Source organism: Aulonocara sp. 'chitande type north' Nkhata Bay, linkage group LG15 (assembly GCF_057382095.1).
Source record: "Aulonocara sp. 'chitande type north' Nkhata Bay isolate Kocher_YH1m ecotype deep benthic linkage group LG15, A_spYH_male_GT1.1, whole genome shotgun sequence".
NCBI lineage: Eukaryota > Metazoa > Chordata > Actinopteri > Cichliformes > Cichlidae > Aulonocara > Aulonocara sp. 'chitande type north' Nkhata Bay.
The window spans coordinates 26,678,683-26,701,619 of record NC_141358.1 but is presented as its reverse complement, the minus strand read 5'-3'; the positions used below and the strand labels follow the sequence as shown (position 1 = coordinate 26,701,619).

The 22,937-nt window shown below is 46.0% G+C and overlaps 1 protein-coding gene across 1 annotated transcript; it reads right to left on the bottom strand.

The window, feature by feature from the left end:
* Positions 1–327: 327 nt before the first annotated feature.
* Positions 328–18,065, bottom strand: tiam2b (TIAM Rac1 associated GEF 2b). Its single transcript, XM_086265262.1, has 22 exons — positions 16,953–18,065; positions 14,477–14,945; positions 13,680–13,858; positions 12,348–12,572; positions 11,156–11,341; positions 10,925–11,068; positions 8,248–8,313; positions 8,035–8,113; positions 7,815–7,904; positions 7,356–7,580; positions 7,030–7,124; positions 4,727–4,915; positions 3,982–4,050; positions 3,766–3,891; positions 3,132–3,240; positions 2,872–3,051; positions 2,634–2,752; positions 2,436–2,544; positions 2,293–2,351; positions 1,513–1,603; positions 1,322–1,409; positions 328–1,236 (listed from the first exon to the last, which is right to left on the bottom strand). The coding sequence occupies exons 1-22, from the start codon at positions 18,063–18,065 to the stop codon at positions 690–692; spliced, it is 4,557 nt and encodes a 1,518-aa protein (XP_086121388.1). The 3' UTR covers positions 328–689.
* Positions 18,066–22,937: the final 4,872 nt, after the last annotated feature.

The window sequence follows — 22,937 nt, the reverse complement described above, 5'->3', positions numbered from 1 at the left end:
GACTAAAAACAAACAAACAAAAAAAATTCATAAATTAAAAATGAATTTTAGGAATTTAAGAACTTGCATGAACTGATGTTTCAAAGTGTTACACGTTTTCTTTAAATTTACATTTTTCTTGGACTTTATTGTCAGACTCTTTTCTCTCACTTTCCGGTGACGTTCGACTGCTGTTTATTTTTGTTACCATTAAATCACTGGTGAGCTTTTAATGCTGAATCAGAGAGATCAGTAAAAAAAATCCCAGATTGGCTGATATGACTTCCTCTTGTACAAAAATTTGTTATCAATCCACCTCCAGACCTTTTTTATTTGTTGAAGGTTTCAGTGTCATGAATCTCGCAGCCAATCAGAGGGCTGGACAGATGTCCTGCTATCTCATTGTCTCACTGAGAACAGTTCAAGTGTTGGAGAGATGAAGATCCTCTCAAAGGGTCAGTTAGTCTGTCAGCATTTCCTTTGGTGTAGTGACCTGTGATGACCTGCAGGAGGCGATGTGTGAGGAATGAAGCTGCTTCACACTCTCGAAAATGACCCGAACCTCGTCAGATGGCACCTTTTGGTCAGCGTGGACCTCCATGTTCAGGTCTGTGGAGCAGGTGTGATAAACTTCCAGCTCAATCGTCTGGATTTATTTAGACTCCCCACATTGTGACCATCCTCCTTGTGTTAGCATGTTAGCTTTGTCCCTACACTGCGGGCATGGCGGCGGTCGTCTGTAACCCCAGGAGGGGGTCATAGAAGCAGTCCTCGTTTATCATGGAGGTCATGCTCTGAACGCTGAAGTCTCTCTCCAGCAGGTTGCTGAGGTCCTGCAGATCTCCAGGACTTCGCCGTAGGCTAGAGCTCCGCTTATTTTTCTCCTCCTCACTTATAGATGTCCCTCTTTGTTCCACCTCCTCCTCTCTGAAGTTGAGCCTCTGCAGCTGGGCCTCCAGCTCGCTAGTCAGGGAGCAGAGTCTGCCTCTCATCCCTGCAGCGGCACTGGAGCTGGAGGCGTGGCTCGGCAGCAGAGGCTCTGAGCATGTGTCGCCCAGGACGCCGTCAGACCTGCAGCTCTCCTGCAGCTGGTGAGGAATTGTCTTCTGGGTGTCAGAGTGGCGCTGCTGCCTTCTCCTCCAGGAGGTGCTTCTCTCAGCCGTAGACAGCCTGCTCCTCCTCAGGGATCCCACAGGAGCTCGGTCTCTGAGGAGCAAGCGCAGGGCTCGCAGCACGCTGGCCTTTGTCTCCAAACCGCTGAAATACAAACACAGAGCTGAAGCTTAACATCATCATGCACAGAGTCGAGAACCACCACAGGAACTTGATTGGCTGTCCGTACCTGCTGCACAGCTGGAACACCGTCTCTGGTCGTCCCTCCACTTCAGACCGACTGTGAACCAGCTCCCACACACATGAGTCCTCAGAACCTACACACACAGCACAGTGAGCTCAGACCGTCACAGCGCCTCCTGCTGGAGAGCTGTTGCACCAGCACTGCAGTAACAAACCTCACTCTGATTGGTCACTCACCTGTGATGTTAGCCGGTCTGACCTGGACCGCTGAAACTGGGATTAACCAGCGGAATCTGAAGGGGTCAAGGTCAGCTGATCGGGACGAGGTCTGTGAGAAAAAAACATAAAAACTGACAACAAGAACAGGTGGAGGTGTTTTTTTCTTTTATTCAGTGACATCGCGTTGATGTGTTTACAGCTGAGGAGCCAATCAAGGACGAGGATTACATTTGTAAAGACAAAGAAGCAGATCATCTCTCCAGAACCAGGTTAAAGTTTTTCTGAGATGATCTTTGAAGAAATTAATAGAAACCAGCAGTTGTATGGAAGCCCATTACTGCCAATACAGGAAAAAACAGATTAAGCCAAATAGATTTTTATTGATATTTGACTTAAAAACTAGACATTTTTGGCCTCCATCTTTCTTTTAAAACCTCACAGTGTTTAGATTTATTTAAATGTGATGTTATCTCTCATATGTTTGGTTTTACTTTATCAAAAAATGAAAAGAACAACAATATTATAGTTGAAAAGGAAATTTTAAGTGATTTCATTTATGGGATTTATATCTTTGTTATGATCATTATTTTGATATTCTTTTGATATTTTTAAATATTCTTTAACACATAACACATATTGTTTTACTTTTTAATTGACAGATTTGCATTTTTAATATCATTTTTTTAACACTTTGTTAATTTTTTTGTCACTGTATTTTTTTGTTTACATTGGTATAAATAGACATACAAATCTGTTCAGTTATACAAATTAGGAGATGAAGAGTAGACGTGCACTCACCATCTTCTTCTTCAGTTTGCTGTTCTCACGGTAAACCAGGATGACGGCTCGTTTGAACACTGAGGACAAAGACAGACTTGTGTTATTCTCCATCAGTTATTACCTGTGCAAGTAAAGAAGTGTGAAGAAGAGACTTCACCCACCAAACAGCGTCAGCTCTGGTTCCTTCCTCAAGCGACCCAGAGAGGGCAGTGGGTTCAACCAGACCACCGACGAGTGGACCAGAAACTCCCCCATCGAGATCTCCGTCACCTGAGGGTGGAGGAAAAAAAAACCCTTCAGGGTACGTGATGCACACAGGTGACGCTCAAGTGTGTGTGTGTGTGTGTCATTGTGTTTACCTGTTTGTCGGCTCCACTCTGCTCTGCTGCCAGCTGGTCAAACACGCAGCCGTAATCCTCATAGATCTTCTGCATCTCGTTGATGTGACTCGCCACCTTTTCCATTGCTCGCAGCGCCTCTGAGTGGATGACAGTGGAAGTGCAGCTGGTCACAAAACATGTTTAAATACAATACTGTGAGGTCTGTTACCTCTCAGGTGTGTGTGTGGGTTACCTGTCAGGTGTATGTTTGGGTTACCTGTCAGGTGTGTGTGCTCGGGGCTCTCTGCATCTGTCAGGGACACGAGCTCTCGGAGCAGCAGCGGATACTTCAGGACTCTCTGAACAGGTTTGATCAGGTATGATTCCAGGGAAGACGAGTGCTGATTGGTCGGATTTCTGGCCTCCAGGAACTGTTTGAAGGCTGCGTCTGTTTTGGCTGCGTCACAGGTGGTCAGGGTTAAAGGTTAAATGGAGTGCTGCTTAAATGAGTTTAAAGTGCTCAGACTGTGTTTTCACCTCTTTCCAGAACTTTCTGGACTTTGATGTGATTCGCACAGAAGCCACTGTAGAGCTTGAAGTGATCGGCGTAGTACAGAAATGATCCACCCAATGGGAAGAGGAGTTTCTGAATGAAACACAAATGAGGTGTGAAAAAACTAAACCCATCGAACAAGCAAATAAAAACTTTTGTTCATTAAAATATGGAAATTCCGCATTTAAAATATTGAAACATTTAAAAAGGAGAAATATGTTAACAGCTTAAAATAAATAAAATAGAGTTAATAAATGAATAAAATGTACAAAAAAATAAAAAAAAGATAAACTGTGAAAAGACAAAATATCTCAAAAAATATATACTATGTATATAATGTAATTAAATAAATTGTTAAAAAATAAAAAAACTAAGTAAAAAATAAAATAACAATAATAATAATGGACCCGAAATGGAGTATATAATAAATATATCAGTTTTAACAATTGGGGAAAAAAATGCATAAAAGTAAAACATCACAGGGCCAAAATAAATCACTGGAGCTTAAATAAATAAAACAATAAAACTTGCATGCATGCACAACTAAAACAAAAAGAATAAAATAAAAAAATAAATGAAGGAAATAAAATCTGTCTGAACCAGCTGATGGACCTTCACCTTGAACTGCTCGGGGGTTTCCAGGCTGCTGAAGTTCGGACAGGCGGCGATTCTCTCCTCCAGCGTTTGGAGAAAAACTCTCTGAAAGTCCAACATCTCTGGCAGACTGCCGAACAGCGCCTCCATCTGACAGAGTGACAGAGAGACACACTGCGGTCAGAGTCACAACCACAACCTTCACTTCACAACCGTCACTTACTGTCGGCTCGTCTTTACCTCGTCTTTACTGAGGAACGTCTCCTTCTGCAGGGGGGTGAGGTAGATGTCGAACAGACAGACGAGATCCTGAAACAGAACCAAAAAAATGTTCTGATATTAATCAAAGTCTAATTTCTTTTTTCAAATTTAATTATCGGCTCGAATCAAATAGTAAGATCTTTCCAGCAGTTTTAAACACACAGGTTTGAAGATATAAAGATGTTTAAGCATACACTCTAATTAAGACAAAAATATTAATATAGCAGATTCTTTTAATATTTGTAAGGGACCCATTTTATACAACCATTTAAAACTAAAACTGTACAAATTGTGTGTAAAATCATAAGAATAGATTTCTTTATCACTTTAACATAAAAAAAATAGTTTCGGTTTTATTTTATTCTATAAATAAACTGATAAAAAACTGGAGTTTCACACAGTTTTTTCTACTCCTGGTTTAGTATGATGTCACAGAGAGGGGAAATCCCCAAAATGGTAATATCAGGGGCAGCCAATCAGAAGAAATCTAGACATAAGTGGGAGGAGCTAAAACAGCATGTTTCAGACAAAGGAGAGGGTAAAAGGTTGAAGGACCAGAATAAGATAAGGAAGGATTATTTTGAACTGAATCATGCAAAGCTACTCTTGTAGAGACAAAGAATAAAAACATGGAGCTGAAAATGAGTCAAAACGCGTCCATTAACATATCAGATGTACTAGCAGTAGTACCACAGTAGTACTACTGTTGCTGTTGTATTCTGACCTTGACGTAGGACTTCTCGGTGTCGACCAGCTCCTGGATGACCTTACGCAGACGCTGACACACACTTAGGTGGGTGGGGCTCACCGGCTGCAGGCTGACCTCTCTGCCGTACGGGTTTTTGGGGTTGTCGCCATCTCCTGTCTGGCCTTCTGGAAAGGTCTGGTAAAGCGAGTAGACCTGGTCTAAGTTCTGGGAGGGAAACACAGGAACCAAAGCTCAATGAAATCATTCAGGACAACACCACTGTTCATGTGCTTGACAATAAAGAAGAAAAATCAGAAAACAGACCCCACCCCCCCGGTCCTATTATAGCTGGGGTATTCTTCAGCTCCCACATGACCGTGAATTAGATAAGCAGAAGAAGATGCATGGATCCCAGGTGGAAGTCCAGTAACTGATTTTTGTTCCACTCACACTCAAACTTGAGTGACAAACCGGAGAGAACTGTGGCTCTGAGTCAGGAGAACGAGGATCAGTGGAGCAGGAGGTTAATCTCTCTGCTGGATTTTGGGGAGGTCTGGGAAGCCGCTGAGCCAGAGATGAGGTTAAACACACAAACACCAAAATCCAAACAGACAAACACAAACCTGTTCCCAGTCTGAGCGCCGCTGCTGCTATGACCCTGACTGAGGACGAGCTGCTAACCAATTGGCTGCCTCATCCGTCATCATAATCTGGGCTGCCAGCCTCTAACGCAGCGCCGACAGCCTGATGAATTCTGAGCTCCAATGCACTCACCCTGAAGCTGCAGAGCTTTTGATAAGCGGTGAGGAAGCGTCGCTGCACTTTAAACTCGAGGAAGGAGGAGTGCCCTGAGATCTGAACATGTGGGGAAAAGACTGCCCAGACATGTTCAATTCAACTGTTCATGGAGGTGAGGAGCAGTTTCGATGAAGAACTAAAGACCCACCTCCAGGTTTCAGCAGAGCAGATAATGAACTGGAAGATGATCAAACACGGGATATTAATGTGCAAATAAGTGCATCAAAGGCCTAAACAGCAGCAACTGGTGCTTGTTTGGAGTCGAGTTGAAAGAAACCAATGAGCCTTTGGATGGTCGAGAGTGCAGGATTGACCTTTGACTCCAAAAACACTGAAGATGAAGATCTTTAGGTTAGCGCGATCACAGCGTGACAGTTTTATTAACTCGAACAATCAATTAGTTCATGAAGAATCAAAAGATGCTGTGTAAACAGAAGAACCTTTTAACAGCTTCACTTTTGAGCTCCAGGACTTGTTTTTATCTTAATTTTTTAAATCAATTAAATATCTTTCCTTTTCAGGGTGATTATAGTTGATTTTATCTCACTAATTGGAATATTAGCCTCAAATATTTGATGTTACTTGATGTTTCAACAAGAGGTTTCCCGCTCCTCCAGGAGGATCCTCGTCAGTCCTAAGGTATCTAAACTGTTTCACGAAGGAGCAGCTGTTTGACTCTGAGCCGCCCGGGACATCTGAGGCTGGGATTACTGTCCTGTGCTGACATTCTCTCAGGTGGTGACTTGTTCCTATTGTCCTACTTTCTGTCTGAGCAGGTACAACATAGTCCTGTGGGCGTCTGCACACGTAACGCTGTGATAGTGGCGTGTACAACCGTCTCACACTGAGAAAATCTAAAGCACAGAAAACACTTGTGATCATTTCCTCTACACCAAGTTTCAGCTCTACACCAACCAGCAGCCCGTTTACCAGCAGGACGACGCCGTCAGCGGGACGCCAACAGCCCAGGCAGCTTGCCACCTTGTCCAGGAGCCTCAGCAGCCGCTCCAGGAGCCCCACCCCGGGGAACACCTCCCTTCCATCCTCCTCCTCTTCCTCCAGAGTCTCCCAGTCCTCCTCCATCGGCAGTACCCAGCACAGAGCACCCATGACAAAGGAGTGAAACAACGACGAAGAGGATCAGTTGGGGCCGGAGGTCACCTGATACTCCTTCCGCCGTCGTCAGAAATGAAGAGGCGGTCAAAAACAACACCTACAAGTTGTGTTTCTCCAGGGAAAAACGTTAATCCCTCAGCTCTGACTTTACAAACACTCCTGACTGTGTAAGCTGGATTATCAGGCTAACCAAAGGTCATGTGCACAGAGGTGGGGGGTGGAGCTCCAGGAGGCACAGGAGGATTTCTGCAGGTAAGTCTGAGCTGCCTTCTTTGGAAACCAATCACATCCTCATAAAACTTCTTGATTTCATATGACGGGGTTATCGCCGATCAAAGCAAAACACAAGTGGCTTGGTCATGAATAACATACAACCATTTAAAAAAAATCCAGATGTTCTCAGACTGTCACAGACTGAAGCTCACCTCCTCTGAGGGCTTGGTGTCCTGAGGTATCCTCGAAGAAGTGTCATCGAAAACGGGAGGCAGGATGCTGTCTGCATCTGTGATGACAGAGGAATCTGTGAGATGAAGAAGAAATGTGATCTGTGATCTTTACAGGAGAACTCCTGCTGCTTTAACTGGCCTTCACAATAAAAGCCTTTGATTCTGGTTTCTGTAAATGAATCTGATCAATAAAACAGCTGTGACTAAAATGGTTGAGTTTATATTTAAAACTGGAAATCGGTTTGATATAAATGTGAAATGTGTTTGAACATTATGATGCTGTTACCAGAGCGTCTCTGCTGTACCTGTGATCCAGGTGTGGATGTTCGTGGCCGGTGGTTGGCGGCCGGGGTGGAAGGGGTCAGCGTGGTCGGGCCAGAGGTCGGCAGGCTCTTCGGCCTCAGGTGACTCATCCCTCCTCAGCAGCAGCTGCAGCTTCTGATGTCTGAAGAGACTCTGCAGGAGGTCCAGGTCCAGTCCAGACACAGGAGCGCCGTTAACAGCCAGGACCTCGTCTCCGGCCCTGAGGCCTGATTGGAAACAGAAAAATTAAACTGCATCTTTTAAAGTTTTTTAAAGTTTCTACATTTTTTAAAATCCTAAACACAGACAGGGTTTTTCCCATTCTGGAGGTGTAGCGCTGCACAGGTGACAGCCTGATAGCAGAGCCTCGAGCGCCCCCCGCTGGACACCTTCAAAACCTCAAACTGTCAGAAATGCAGGGTCTCCCTCAAAATAAAACCTGAAACCATTCTCTGTTTTACCGTCTCTGGATGAAAGTCCCAGCGGGTCCACCTCGCTGACAAAAACATGACTTTTTCCCGCTCCGTCCACGTGACCCGTCACTGCAAAACCTGCAGATTCACAGAAGAAGAAGCACATCACACACAGGTAAATATGCTTATTATTTATCCTCTCAGAAGACAAACCAGTCATGTTTTTATACGAATTTTATTTATTCAGTGATGAGTTTTTCTTTCTCACCGAAGTCTTTGTGGCCGTCAGGTCGACAGATGTTCAGAGTAAAAACACCAACAGCTGGAAGCTGCTGTTCATCACGCAACTGAAAACACACACAGAAGAGTGAACCGGGAGAATGACCTCGCAGGAATCATGTGAATACAAATCCAGTAATTATCATCATTCTGCCCGCAGAAAAAAATTAAAGAGAAGTTGTAGGTAAGTCAGTGAACACACCGGCAGATCTGCACTATGACCGGCAGGGGGCGCTGCCTCCATCTGTTTGGGAGCGCAGTCCAGATTCTGCAGAAGAAGCACAGAGGAAGAATTTTACTTTCAATTAAACTTTTAACTCATCAGCACAGGTTTTAAAGGACTGAGCGACCTACGAGGTTTACCTTCAGTTATTATAACCGATTAGCTTCTATAAGCTCTGATCAGTAAAATCATCAATGCATTTGATAAAAACATAGATAAACTGAAGCTTTAAAGGCAGAAAACTATAAAATCATTAAACTAATAGGCAGGTGATTCTTAAAATTCAGACTTTCTCCACAGGACTTAAAGCGACGAGGTGGACTGGAAAATAAGAAAAGCCTGTGAAGAATCCGGAGCTCTGATTGGCTGAAAAGATCACAGGAGATGAAATATGGAGACAAAAGGGTAAAGAGGAACAGTGGGATACAGAGGAGACACAGGGGGAGGAAGGAGGTTAAAAGGGGAGCAGAAGAAAGAAGGTGGAGGTCATGTGACAACAGGAGGTGGGGTTTGGTGGGGAGGTCATGTGGAGAGGAGGTGTTGGAGTCATCTCCTGCCTCCTGTGAAGGATTAACTCTCAGGAACAAAGAAATCCTGGCAGAATAAAACAGCCTGGAAGCTTTTAATTCTCAATCACCTCCTCCCCTTCCTTCTCCTCCTCCCACCTCCTCCTCTTCAGAAGGTTGTCCTCAAAAAGCTGTGCAGTTAAACAAACTGTCCTCCTCCTCTTTCTCCCACCTCCTCCTCCTTTTCCTCCTTGGTGAGTTTGATGGGTGACAATTTTGAACACAAGTATCAGTGTCACATCATCTTCCAGCTTGAGTCGTCTTTTCTCTGAGCGATAACCTGTTTCATATTTGCTTAATCAGCAAAAGATCAGTGACTCCTGCTTCAGAGTCGCTCACATCCACCCGAGTGTTTCCTGACGGTGCTTCAAAGGAGCGACGCGACTTCTGTAAGCGTCATGATCTTTAACCAGTGAGCTGCTTTCTACAAAGTCCACATAATGTACTGCTGTAGTCAAACACAAACACACAAACACAGTCATGACTAAAGACAAACTAAAAATACTCCCTCCTATATTTAAACGTAATTAAAAATGATAAAAGACTTGGGATGTTTAATTCTGTCCTGCATCAAAACCTAAATTAGCCCCAGGGAATCATGGGAAAAAATGAGCAGGTTGAGCTGCACTGAAATTACAGGTTTGTGAAGCCGCCATCAGCCTGCCTGGAGTCTGGGACCACCGACTGACACTGAACACATCGGCATCATCATCATCGTGGACTCGCATGCCTTTCCTCGACACCACCTTAAAACATCCACAACAGTCGTAACTGTGGTCTGAGTGGACGGTTGGACACAGTGAGTCACATGATGACTGGAGACCAACATTAAGCAGGAAACACTCGTCAGTACGAAAACTTCTGTTTTCTGGAAGGATTCAAGGATTTTACAGTAATGACCCCCACCCCCCGACATGGCAGTGAAATGGAGGCGGCGAGTTCCGGTAAGTGTATATCTCCTGCAGAGTTGACACAGCGAGCAGCAATCAGCTCCACATGTCCTCTAGTGGAGCTGCTCCACCCGGAAACCACAGCCTGCAGCATCAGATCTGATCTGAAAGCAGAACCGGAATGGAGATCCAGCTGCACACAAACATGCTGCAGGTCTGTCTGACCACAAGTGCTCAGCACAAAGAACAAGCTGCCGCAGGCTTGACTACGAACACCTCCATCAAGCCTGAAGACGTCTCTGTCCACAGAAAGACCTTTCTGTGTTACCGTCTGCTGGGCTTCAACACACAACAAGTAGAGGTGCAGCAGCTCAGAAGGCTTTATTACGCCCTACATTCATTACATTTCGAAGAAAAATGAATTATGGTAATAAAAAGTTGCTGGAAATAAATCATTCTGACTTTCAAGAGCAGGACAGCATACAAAAAGCCCTCTGAGCTCTCTGATTGGTCGGTTTTGTGTAAGATGAAATAAACAGCTGACTGATTAGGCGTTCAGCTCGAAGCAGGACTCTCAGTCGAACAAAGGCAGAATGTGGCTAGAATTCCCCTCACCAAGGTATCCACAGATGTTTGGCTCAGAGCGGGAGTTACTGCTTGGAAGCATCCTGCGCAGTTCCTTGCTCAAGGGCAGGAGGGAGCAGGTAACGTGCTGCGATCCTGTAGACGCTGCAGCTATGAAACTATGAGGCAGTTTTTCCACTGAGCGTGTATTGGCTCAGTTGAATTGCGAGAATCCACGACAAAGCAAAGTGGCGCTGACAGATTTATCCTCCGGACCCTCAGAGGCCAAAAATAACCCACTGTTTATCACGAGGGGACCGTCAGGAGCCAGGCATGATGGTAACTGCAGCTGGATGATGCACTGAGGAGAGGCTAAACTTAGCCTCGTAACGACAGATGACAGCACGCTTCTTCTGGGCTGTTTTTAGAGAGCAGAGAGGAACGATGAGTTCAGCCTGAATCAGATGAGCTGGTTTTAGTCGTCCATGTGAAAAGACTTCAGAGTAGAACGTTTCTTAAACCTGTCTCTGACTCCATGTGAATATTTCACCTTTCAAACTATTTTCAGAAGGGTGCACGCTGCCTCTCACCATACTACAGCACTGAACTGGACAAGAAAAGGGTGCAGTGTAATACCTGGTGAGCTGAGTGTTTGCCACCCCTGCCGCGCCTGTTGAGATCATCCAGGACCTTCAGGGAGGACGGCAGACCCCTCCTCCGGTTTCCTCCCGAAAGAGACCGGCAGCGCCGCCTCAGTGTGGCCTCTTCTCGGCTGCACACCTGTGAGAGTCCAGAGAGGCAGATTTGGTTAATTTCCTTCTTCCTTTCTTTTTTTAAAAAAAAGGGAAGCGTCGAGCCTCTACTTACCAGAGCATGGAAGGAGGACACGGAGAAGACTCCCAGGCGTCCCAGCATGCTCTTGGAGGGCCTGCTGGCCACAGCGAGGAGGCTCTTTGGGTTTGGGAGCTCGCTGCCCTGCAGGCTGGACAGGTAGCACCTGAGCCTGAACAGATCCAGGTTCAGTTTCTCCAGATTCTGCTCCCACTGCTGGATCTGAGCACACACAGGGTCACACATAAACACAGCTTCTGTATAAAACAATGATAATAACTCATCAGACGGCCATGAAAACCATGAAACATGGTCAGTGAGTCATGGCAAGGCGCTGAGAGAAGCCATCTTTTCTCCATTCACTCATCAGGTAAAGTGTATTTCCTGGGTGGGGCAGACTGCTGCTGCTGTCAATTCCTGCTTCAGTCTCTGTTGTGATGAAGTTATTTTGTCCCTTACTGTGTGATTATCACCCATTATCCCTCATCCCTCCATCCTGTCCTCCCTTTCATCTCCTCTCCTCTCCTCCCCTCCTTCCTCTTCTCTTGCTGGACTCTCTCCAATAAATCGAGGCTCTCCTTCTCCTCCTCTGTTTGCCCTCCCCTCCCTCTCAGTAAATGTGTAATTGAATGTTGAGCAGGAAGATTAGCCTCTAATCTCAGAGTTCAAACTGCAGCGCTGGGATCAGTTTCACAGTTCAGAGGAAAGATTAGCAGGCTGCTAAATGATACGTTCTCTGTCTGCACATTGCTGTCACTGGAAATTAACAACAAGAACAAAGAAACCCGCAAAACAGCCTGAAGCTAATCTGTGGCACAACAAAGTCCATCCACAGACTCAGAAACTGCACGTTCATCAAGATTTACTGACAGTTCTCCTCTTACAGCTGTTACCTGATGTCCGTTGAAGCAATGCTGATGAAACCTAACTGACTCACACTGATGCTGAGCAGAAAAGAAACCCTTAAACTGAAACACAGTCTGCTGCACAGTTTCAGGATCGTCTAATTTCTCTGCAACAAACACAGAGACAGCAGCAAACTTCAGACACTGAAGGTATCGTGAAGCTCAAAGACAACAAGGCGAGAGTCGGGTCTGATGTTCATGTGTGCTTCACTCAAAGATGGCTGTGAGGGTCATTCTAAAGCATTGCCCATATTCAGGACCGGTGTAGGTGATAATACCAACGTGCTGTCCGCCCTGACCGGACCACTTCTCCCCGCACTCACCTGGCTCTCCACCGCCTTCCTGCTCTTGGGCTCCTTGATGATGGACAGCTGCAGCTCGGCCATCTTCTTCATCTTCCCATCCATGTCAATCTTGTGGAGCAGCGAGCGGCTCTGAGAGCGCAGGAGGCGCAGTGTGTCCTCCTTCTTCTGACGCTTCACCAGCAGAGAGGCACTCGCCGAGTGGATTGCCGTCACCCAGTTCTCCAGGTCAGTCTGGCTGGTGGCCTGGAGGGCGAGACAAGATGTAGTCAGACAGATTTTAAGCAACAGAACAGTATTAAACTTTGAGCCTCCTGCTTTATTAACTCTGAATATTCAGCTGCTGATTGCGCTTTGTTTTAACAACAAAAACCTTAAATACAGAAACTTTTAAATGTAAATTTGCTGCTGAAAGCAGGAAGCAAGGCTCAGTCATCCTCTGATGGTCTGGTTTCTGCGTTTAAGCAGCAGACTTAATGTCCTGATGTTAACAGCTGTTTTTGTTTACGAGGGGACGTGTGGCAGGGTTTAAAACTCGCTCTTCATCAAGTCATCATCGTAAAGAGGAACATTTGTTGCAGTAATTAGCTGGGTGTCGTGATTCCCATTAGCAGGCTTTCAGCCTTCTCCGCTCGTCATCTTCAGCTGCTTTCAGCCCTTGACAAAGCCTCCACCTCCTCCTCTGGGAGGAAGGTGATTTGTGTGTCTGCAGACTCTGCTGCATTAGTCAGAGTGACTCTGGGAATCAAGAGGAGCTCCTAAAAGTTTGAGGAGGTGATCACAGAAATAAATTATTAAATTACATGATGACATCACCTTTACCAACGAGAGTACAGGTAATAATCGGCCTCTCTTTTTATCCCCGCTGACCTCTGACATCCAGACTTTTGCCGCTCATGTCATTCAAGATCGACTAGAAGGAACGCCACGAGTTCATCCGGGGCCTCGACACATCTGTGCCTCCTCTTCTTTGTCGGAGTAAAAGTAAAATCTACTCTTTGTTTGTCTGCTTGCTCCTCGGTGTGGGTGGTGTGGAGCTGGCAGCAGAGGGGGAAATGCTCACAGTCATTACCAACAGAAAGACACGCAGAGAAAGTCCCACAGTGTGGATGTTTGTGGTGAGAAAACCAAATGCTGGTGTGACGCCACACCCCGTTCATTCACGCTGCTCACAAATGAGCCACAGCGATGGGAAAAAAGATGGAGGCAGCAGTTGGAGGAAAGCGATCACAGAGTGAAAGAATGAAGAGAAAACCTCAGAAATGTCCCAACACCACAGCTGCTTATGCTGGTGCTGCATTCAAGGATACTCCAGTAAAATCATGTTTCTCAGTGTGCTGGCGGTTCCCTCACCTGGAACAGGTACACGTCTCCATACGAGTTGCTCAGACAGAAGACATGCTCCTTCCTTGGGTGCTCAGGGACGGCCTGGACGATGCTGTCATCAGCCAGGAGAGCGTAGCGAGGAGAAAGCTCCTGGTCGGCGCTGCCGCTGCTCCTCCCATATGTCTCGTAAAACAGCAGAGTGCAACCTGAACAGACAAAATCCATCGTTAATTCTACGTTAAATAGTTTATTTCACAGAGATTTATAAATTTTAGCTGTTGATGCCACAGATGGTAAAGACTTCAGTAAAATGTTTAACATGAAACAGAACACTTTTTTTTAAAATCAAGTTTCATTTAGAAGTGCCTAAACTACATTCTCTCTGATGCCCAGCAGGGGGCGACTCCTCTGGTTTAAGAAGAAGTCCTAACCTTCTCTGTGCTGAGAGCAGAAGTGATAAATAGTTGTTGGTCGGTTAACAGTCAACTCAAAAACTACTCGTCAGTATTTCCTGAAACATGCTGAATCTATAATCAGCTGGCTGATTATAGACCTTCCCACTGCCTAACTGGAAACATCCTGGTTAATGTAACCCGAAAGTGACACTGAGGAACCTGGAAACTCACACTGTGCCTCAGGTGCACAAAGACTCTTTTGCTGCCTTGTATGCAGCATAAGCCTGGTTTCAGCTCTAGCAGTGGCACTAAAGGCATCACCAGACTTCTCCTACGCAAGTTTTCTGCCCTTCACTGAAAATAAGATCAGATCTAATCCTGAAACTTGAACTCAACTTTCTGTTTTCTGGTCCTTGCAGGCGGCCGTACCTTTCAGTGTGACCCAGTAGTGCCTCCACTTGCGGCGGGCGACCAGCTCCAGCTTTCTGTCCTTGTTAACAGTGATGAGAGGTTTGAAAGAGAGCCATCCGGCCCGCCGCACCACACCCTGCTCCTTCTCAAACAGGACATCCAGCTGCTCCCCTTCTCCCACCTCCACATCCCCATCTATCTCTTCCTCGTCCTCCTCACCCTCGTCTCCGTCCCCCTCTGATGGCTCCGTCCTGTCAGCCGTACTGCTGCAACCCATCTCCAGCTCCTGCATGAAGTTCTCATAGATGTTCTGCCGCTTAGCATCACTGTTCTGGTTCAGACTCCTGGAGGAGCCGCAGTGGAGCGTTGGGAACTGGTTGTGGTTCAGGGAGTGGAGAGGGTCGGAGGAACACAGCGTGCTGCAGCTAACAGCCCCAGCATTCAGTCCATTGATGAAGACATCGGCTGTGTCGGTGGCAAACGGCTCCTGCAGAGAAATCAGAGAGGACTTTATTTGACTGCTGTGATTCCGTCTGCGGCCACTAGAGGCAGCCCTCAAACACAGCGCCCAGCACCAGGCAGTATTATTCCAAACCACAATTTTCCCCTCTGTTAGCATTAACGGGGTGTGAATATGCTTCACGCTGCAGTGTCAGCGTTAAACAAACAATCCATCACTGCTCTTGAGCCAATAAGACAACCTGCTGGTTTTAGAGGGCGCGGGTTTGATGCCCGCTCTGACTTTACTTTAAACCTCCAACTGAGTGACTCGTCCAGGTTTGTGCAACACTTTTGAGCAGTTTTCCACATTTAACCGTCATTGTGAAGTGACAGTGACGACATGTGGAGACTTGCTGTTTATAGACAGGCAGAGTGAGTTGGTACAGAAACGCACAGTTCTTATCAGTCAGGGCGTTAAGCTGTTTGTTCTTTAGAGAAAATCTACCACGCAGGTCTTTTATTCCTGAGATAATAGTGGACTTAAAGGATCCTGGATGTTTACTGAAGTGCTTGTCCATGCAATCACTGTATCAAACTCCCCCGTATCAAACACAGTGCTGTGATTGGCCGAGCAGAGCCAAGCCCTCACGGAAATCTAAACAAGGGGTAAATGAAACGTAAGCCCTCAGATCGGTCTGGTTCCAGGTTCCCAAACATTTCTTTCTCCAGTGTCACTATGTGATGTTTTTGTTTTGGTGCTTTCCCATGAAAAGCTCCAGGAATTTTCCAAGAGATCAAAGTTCCTCCAGCACTGTGATTTGTTTTTGATGAGCGGGATCAAAGCCCCGGAAAGACTGAACAATAAAAAGTCCACTGTGATGTATCACTAGGACATCAATCTCAGAGAGCAAAGATGGATTCTCCTGTGACTGTGACACAAAGCTGCAGAGGATTTAAGCTAGACTGATGCTTTCAAAGGGTTTCTGTTTTGTTCCTCTGGGATTAATAAAGTTCTCTGATTGTAATTAATAATCCGGCACACAGACTGCGGCACTCCAGTGAAACATTGACGCAGTGCAAAGAAAGCTTTTTGGGTTAAACATCTTAAAAACCTTGCAGACGAAACAAAGACAATCAAGAGAGCAGATAATAAAAGTTTATTCGTCAGTCCTTTGATGTTTGACGTGCATCTGGAGGAACTCAAGTGTGGGAAAACGAGTCCTCATGAGGTCACGCTGATGTAAGGGGGTTACCCAGGTTGTGGGGGGTGGGGTGTTTGGGGTTTCCAGTGTGAGGAAACTACATCAGCGTCTGATTTCATTATCCCCGTCATCATCAGCACTGAGTTAAAAAGCACGAACAACAAGCTTCACTACTCCAGCTCCCTCACTGCAGACAGGATGTGACCTCATTCTGCTGGCTGTAAACAGGAAGCCGGGCTTTTTTGGACCAGCTCTCACAGAGAAAGCTTACCATCAGATTACTGATGTGTGATGATGTTTGAAAATGGCGTTCGTACTTAACTCCATGTGTAATGTTGTTAGTCATGATGAGACTTTAATCTAGTTCGACGACTTGTTTAAGTCTGAGGATTAAGGAAGATATTAATTTTAAAACCAGTTTTAAGTTTCTCAGAATATATTAAAAAAATGATCTACTAATGAGTTTATAAAAACTTTTAAAGGTTTTGTTTTAGACTGAGTTTACTTTGAAGACATTTTAAGATATTCTGATGATCTTTATTGACCTTGTTCTTTCTTTCTTTCTTTCTTTCTTTCTTTCTTTCTTTCTTTCTTCTTGTTTACAGGCTGTGATTATGTTCAAGTGATAAAAACATATACCTCTACTTTGTCAAACACTAGAATTCAAAGATTTAAAAAAATATTATGATTTTGTGCACTTTTATCAGGGATGTCAGTTCATGTTGAAAATCAACATTCTTAAATGTAAAAAGTCAGAAAACAAAAAATGATGTCATTTTGTCCATCATCAGCAGGTGGCAAACCACTGAGCTCCGCCCACAGCATGACTTCATCATCTTATTGTTTCTCACCTGGATCCTCCTCTTCTTCCTGCTCAGACTTCCTGTCCAGTCGCTCAGACGTCTGATTCGGCTCTTCAGGAAGTCTTTTCGGTTATTCCTGGCAGAGGCGGCGCTCGCAGACTCCACATTTCGGCAGGGCAGCGTGCAGGAGGAGTAATGCTCCTCCATATCACCGGCTGATCCCTCCTCTTTCTGTGTGACATCATCCAGCAGCGCTGCCTCCCCGGCGGGGGTCCCAGCGTCGGTGGGGAAGGCGGGTAGCGTGTTGTGACTGCTGTAAACCCCAGGAGCTGAAATCAGGCTGAAATCCGTGAGGTCCGGCTGCAGGAGCTCCGAGTCTCCAATGCCGCTATCCTCCGTCCGGCCAGAGGAGCAGGTGTTGTAACCTGCAGTTGCGGCGGTGAATACATTAGTCTCTGTGGTGGGGAAGAGGAGGCTGGAGCTAAATCCAGGTGAGATGTCCTCACCCTGAGCGGAGAAGAAGGTGTTGTAGCCGCTGCTGCTGGTGGCAGTGGTGTAGCCGCTGCTGTTGTCCGCGTTCTGCCTGCACACAAACACGTTATCCGTCAGCTCGCTGTTCCCCCATGGCGAGTCGTACCAAGAGCCATCGGAGCTGAGCGAGCTGCCGTTGCTGGTGCGCAGTGACACCTCTGCGCTCGTGGTGGTGGTCGCTGCGGCAGTGATGGCGGGGAGCCCACTCAGACTCTCTGGCTCCACCCGAGCTTTGGTGAACTCCACCCTCATGCTGCCATCTTTGCTGAGCAGCACCTTTGGGCTGCCGCTGCTTTCCAGAGACGCCCGCTCACCCCCCCCAAACTCCCCCCTGCAGAGCCTCTGAGGAGACCCCCCTCTCAGCTTGGCGCCTCCTCGGGCCGCTTTAGGGGCTGGTTCGTAACGCCATGAGGTGTAGGGTGAGCTGGCCATTGGGTGGTTCAGGTAGCTTTTCCCTCGGCTCCTGCAGCCTCCCTGGCTGCTCCTCCACCAGCTGCGAGCCGATGTCACCTCCTCCCTCCTGGAGGAAAACCTGAAGGAGCAGGAGGGCTTGGCAGGGGAGACGAAGCTGCTGTGGCTGTCTGCGTTTCCCATGATGACCTGGAAGAGGATGGAGGAGGATGACATCATCAGATGTGAGGCACAAAAACGAGCGACACAACAGCCAGGAAACAAACACACACACACACACACACACACACACACACACACACACACACACACAGCATGTATTAAAGCAACAGAGATTTCTACACACAATACTACATTAAATATTACAGTCAGTACTAAAATACTACATCAAATACTATGGGCAGTATTATAATCAGTCCCACTGGAAGCCAAAGATGAGTTAAAGACTCAGTGACCCCACATTTGTGAACACACATTAAACATTCACTCATTTACTGCAGTCCATTCTCAAATGCACAAAATAATTGAAGCATCTAAACTTCCTTCTTCCTTATCACAGCAATATTACCCAGATGTCACATGTTTATTTTCTGGTAGATTTGCAGATGATATTTGTAAGACAGCCGTCCAGCTGCAGTTCCTCTGGTGGCCACTTGAGGCCGGCTTCAGCCATGAGTCAGTGCCTCCCATGCTAAAAGCCTGTGGACAGCTCGCTGTATTAGCATGAGCCGATAACGGAGGTCATCTAAACGGTCAAACCAGCTCTACAGACAAGTGTTGAGGCTTTAAAATGCAAATTTCAAACCATCAAAAGACGACGATTGCTCAAACACACACACAGAAATGATCACTGCACCGTTTCTATCAATGCGACATCCTGAAGACCTTCAGTGCACCAGCTGGATGTATACACACTGCTGTTTGCTGATGTTAAGTCACATGACCGGTTCCTTTATCACCCTCAAAGACCTTTAAAACTGTGATCTGACTGAACACCAAACATACGATGGAGCTTCATCACGGACATTAAGCACACAGCTAACCTAATAGCTGCCTTCAGGTGAACCAAGGAAACTAAGTTTGGACCAACATGCTTATATTTGCTGTGTGTCAAACCATTTTTACACGTTCTCTGAGTGAAGTGACCTGAGCCTGCAGCATGACCCTTGACCCTGAACCGAGTCTGCACAGCTCACAGTACCACCTGCTGCTCTGACACCATGACTGCTGATGTGCTTCACATATGTTTTCTTCTTTATTCTGTGCAACCCACTATTCATTTTCACACATTCATTCACAACTTTTAAAACTTTAATTTTCTGAAATTTTCTTGCAAACAGCTTTGCTCACACTGCTCTGCTGCTCAAACTAAAAATGCAGAAAACAGCAGGACTATTTGGAGTTTTAATTTGAGACTCAGAAGACTAATGAAACTGCTCAGCAGAGCTTTGACTGTCGGACAATCAGAAAAATCAATTTTCACTGAAAGTGAAGAGGAGAGATCTAAATGTGACATTTCTTGTAAACCTTTAGGAACTAATCTAACGAGGACAGATTTCTGAAACAAAGTTTTTTTTATAAATGAATAAAGTTTTTTTACCTGTTTGTGTTTCAGACCCTCGGCAGCGTCTTCATCCTCCGTCCTGCTGCCTCCTCTCTCTCGTCTCTAATGAAGCTCTCTGCTCCGGCTGCTCTCGCGCTCTCCCTCCCCCTCTGTGTTAGTCTATGTGGATCGCCCTCTTTCTTCGCGCTGGCTCATCTGTTGGAGGAGAACAGAGAGAGGGAGGGGCCCGGTCAGCACACAGACTTTCCTTTTGTACGACTCCCCCACCCCACCCCTCCCCTTCCTCCCCTTCCATGACGTCTCCGCTTGAGTTTTTTTTCTTCCTGAAAACCAGACCCCGCTCCGTCCTCTGTTTATTTTGGTTTTCAGGAATGCTGACCAATTTTCTCCACGTTTTCTCTCTGTTTTCTCTGTGACATTTTTTTGTAACCGAGCAGCAGGCTGAGGTCATCACAGAGGAGCAATTTTAAGACCCTCAGCGTAATCCCAGAGATCTGGCCGCACATTCCCACAGCGGGACAACAAACCGAAGGGATGCCAGTGACAATTACAGTCCTTACTGATTAATATGACCATCACCTTCCCCCTCAGCTCCAACGATACTCAGACCCACAGACGCAGCACATAGAAAAATCATTACACAAGTCATGTTTGATTGGAGAGCTGCTGAGATCTTTGTGTTAACTCACAGCAAAAGTAGATCAAAGCCTGTTGTACAAAAACCAACCAGAGAATCAAAGTGTGATGTTTATATTTCCAAACATGTGAAAAAGACTGTTTTCCACAGGAGAGTATGCCTCTGCCCACTCAACAGACTCATCACGTGAGCATGATCCCCAAACTGCCCAGAGATGCATCGCTTCAGTCTGCATGACAAAAACACTGTGTGAATGAAACGAGCCAACAGTTTGGGATCTAACAGCCGGCCTGTGTGCAGTGAGGCAGCAACGAGCTACTAACATCTGTGAGCAGAGGAAAGCTTTTTCTGTTTGAGATTATTATTAATTATTATTCCAAGATTCGTTTTTCCTGTCGTGTTTGCTCTGATTTCCACTGCAGCTGCACTCGTCAGCAGTGTCTAAAACCCCCCAGAAAAGGTTTTAGTCTTCTGCAGTGCGATAAAGAGTTCCCTGGACTTATTTCCTGAGTGAGCACGGGAAGGGTCAAAGGTCATGGTGGACTTGATTTTCAGTGTGTACAGACAGCTAGCTCGGGCAGGACGACACCCATCCTGTCCCACAGGTCAGGAGGAAGGACGGGGGACGAGAGAGGAGAGAAGATGACAACACAACGCATTGCTGGCTCCCAAACGCATCACTGACCTTTGACCTTTATCCACTGAACCGAGACGGAAAGTGGTGAAGAGAAACCTCGACAGCTGACAGATGAAGAGGGGCGAGAGAAGTTTAATTAGAGAGAGAAGAAAGGATTTAAGGAACCTCCCACCAGGTGTCAGTGTCCTGGAGCTTCATGAGCAAACACTCCGTCCGTCAGTGCTCCCTGGGTTGAGTCTGAGGAGGTCAAGACCCGATCAGATCAGAAAAATCGGATCAATCCGGCCTTCAACCGCCAATTCTTAAAGGTACTACATCTCACAGCACATGAATCTTCAAAGGACTAATGTTTGTGCTCATCATGGCTTCTGTCCTTTAAAATGTTTGTTTTAATCTGAAACAATTCATTAAGGGAAACTTTAGCTAATCCATCCACACACTGAGGTCTGAGCATCTTTGCTAACCTTAAACCCAATGGCACGCTATGAGGAAACAAGAGAATGATAAGGTCACTGTTTAGGATCTAAGTTATGGACATTTCATTTAAAAATCACAATAATTTCATGTTTATGTGAAGCTAAAGTGAGCCTTCAGCCATCCAGGTGGGTTAAAGCATAAAACACCCTCCAACGCAGAGGAGGAGCGACTATAAAGTCTTCTCAGAGACATCCAGCATCCCAGACTCCGAAAGATCTTTCATGGCTCATTTTAAGGCATATAAAAAAGGACTGAAGATGTTTTCTGGTTGAGGACACTGACAGAGTTTAGGACACGGAATATTTCAGAGGAATGACTTCATGACACCCACGTATGATGATGGTGGGCCTTCACCCATCACTCCCTCCTCCCACCTCCCCCTCCAGCTGGTGCTGTTTTGTGTCTTGCTCTTCAGACGAGAAGCTCTGAAAGGAGAAAAGTCTGCCGGAGACTTTTGTCTGCTTGTCCCATCGGCCATCTGCCGGCTCACAGGACGCCCCGCCACGGGCAACCTCTCACATTCTTCCAAAACAAAGATCCCTCTGACACCCCACCCCCCACACACACCCTCACCCCTCCTCAGGCAGGCGCACGGCTGCCATATTGGAGGAATTCATCAGATGTGCATTGAAAAGAATCTGATTAAAGTGCAGATTGAATCTCCTCTGAGTCCGTTTGGAGGAATGCCACCTGTTCACCAAACGCAGGTCCAACAGTTTCTTTATCTGGTACTCGTGACGAGACACGCAGACCCCACCCCCATGTTTACAGCTGAGCTTTTCGACTTTTGTTTTTACGTTTTACAAATGTAATTTTACTTTATGTTCAGCGTTCACTGTGATGGAAGCCAAAATGCACTGTACACACTTTCCAACGGCCACAAAGACACAAAGAAATTCAGGGAAAATGTCTCCTGACTTCGTTGGAGTAGAAAGAGAGTGAGACCTGTGCGGGTTTGTAGGTAGTAAAAAAAAGTTCTGCTTCACCATCAGCTGAGGATAAGCTGCAACCAAAAACTGTACATGGCTGCTATGAAGCCTCCTGTTGGTTCATGAAGTTCGCTTGTGAAGCTTCATGCTGGGTGTTTTAGCCACTGTGGATCTGACACTGCATACGGTTACAACCTGTCAGTCTCAAGGCCTAAATCCTCCCTTGGTGTTTGAGTCTAATGTGACTTTCACTTCCAAAATTAACTTCACTGAATCCACAGCTGGCAGGAAGAAGGCTTGAACTCACTGACCAGCTGTCTGTTTCTCTGTTTGCCTCGCTGATGATTGTAAATTGGCTGCAGGTGTGAATGTGATGGACAGAGTCTACTTTGTCTCTCCCACTGTGACATTTGCAATAGGCTCCGCCCCATCACCACCCTGAAATTATTGATTGACCAAAGTGTTTTTGAGCTCAAAGATCAGATAAGCAGGAGGCTCATCTTCTCATAGACTTGTGAGAGGAGTCCCCTGCTGAACTTTACACAGAATGCAGCATCGATTGGCTACGCCCATCTTTACGTAAAGTTGATGCTGCTTTGCTGCACGTGCAGAAACCCCCCCCCCCAAAAAAACTCATGTCTGCATTACAATCTACGATCAGAAACAGGACAGACCATGACCGACCTCAGATTCGGAGCTCCCCCACTGCCAGCTGCTGGTTTCCAGTTCTTCATATGTTCAGATCACTTTGGGTTTCTGGTGATTTTAACATGAGTCAGACATAAGTGAGTGAAACAAACAAAATGTCCTGCCAGTGCAAAAAGAGATCCTATGAAGGAGAATGACT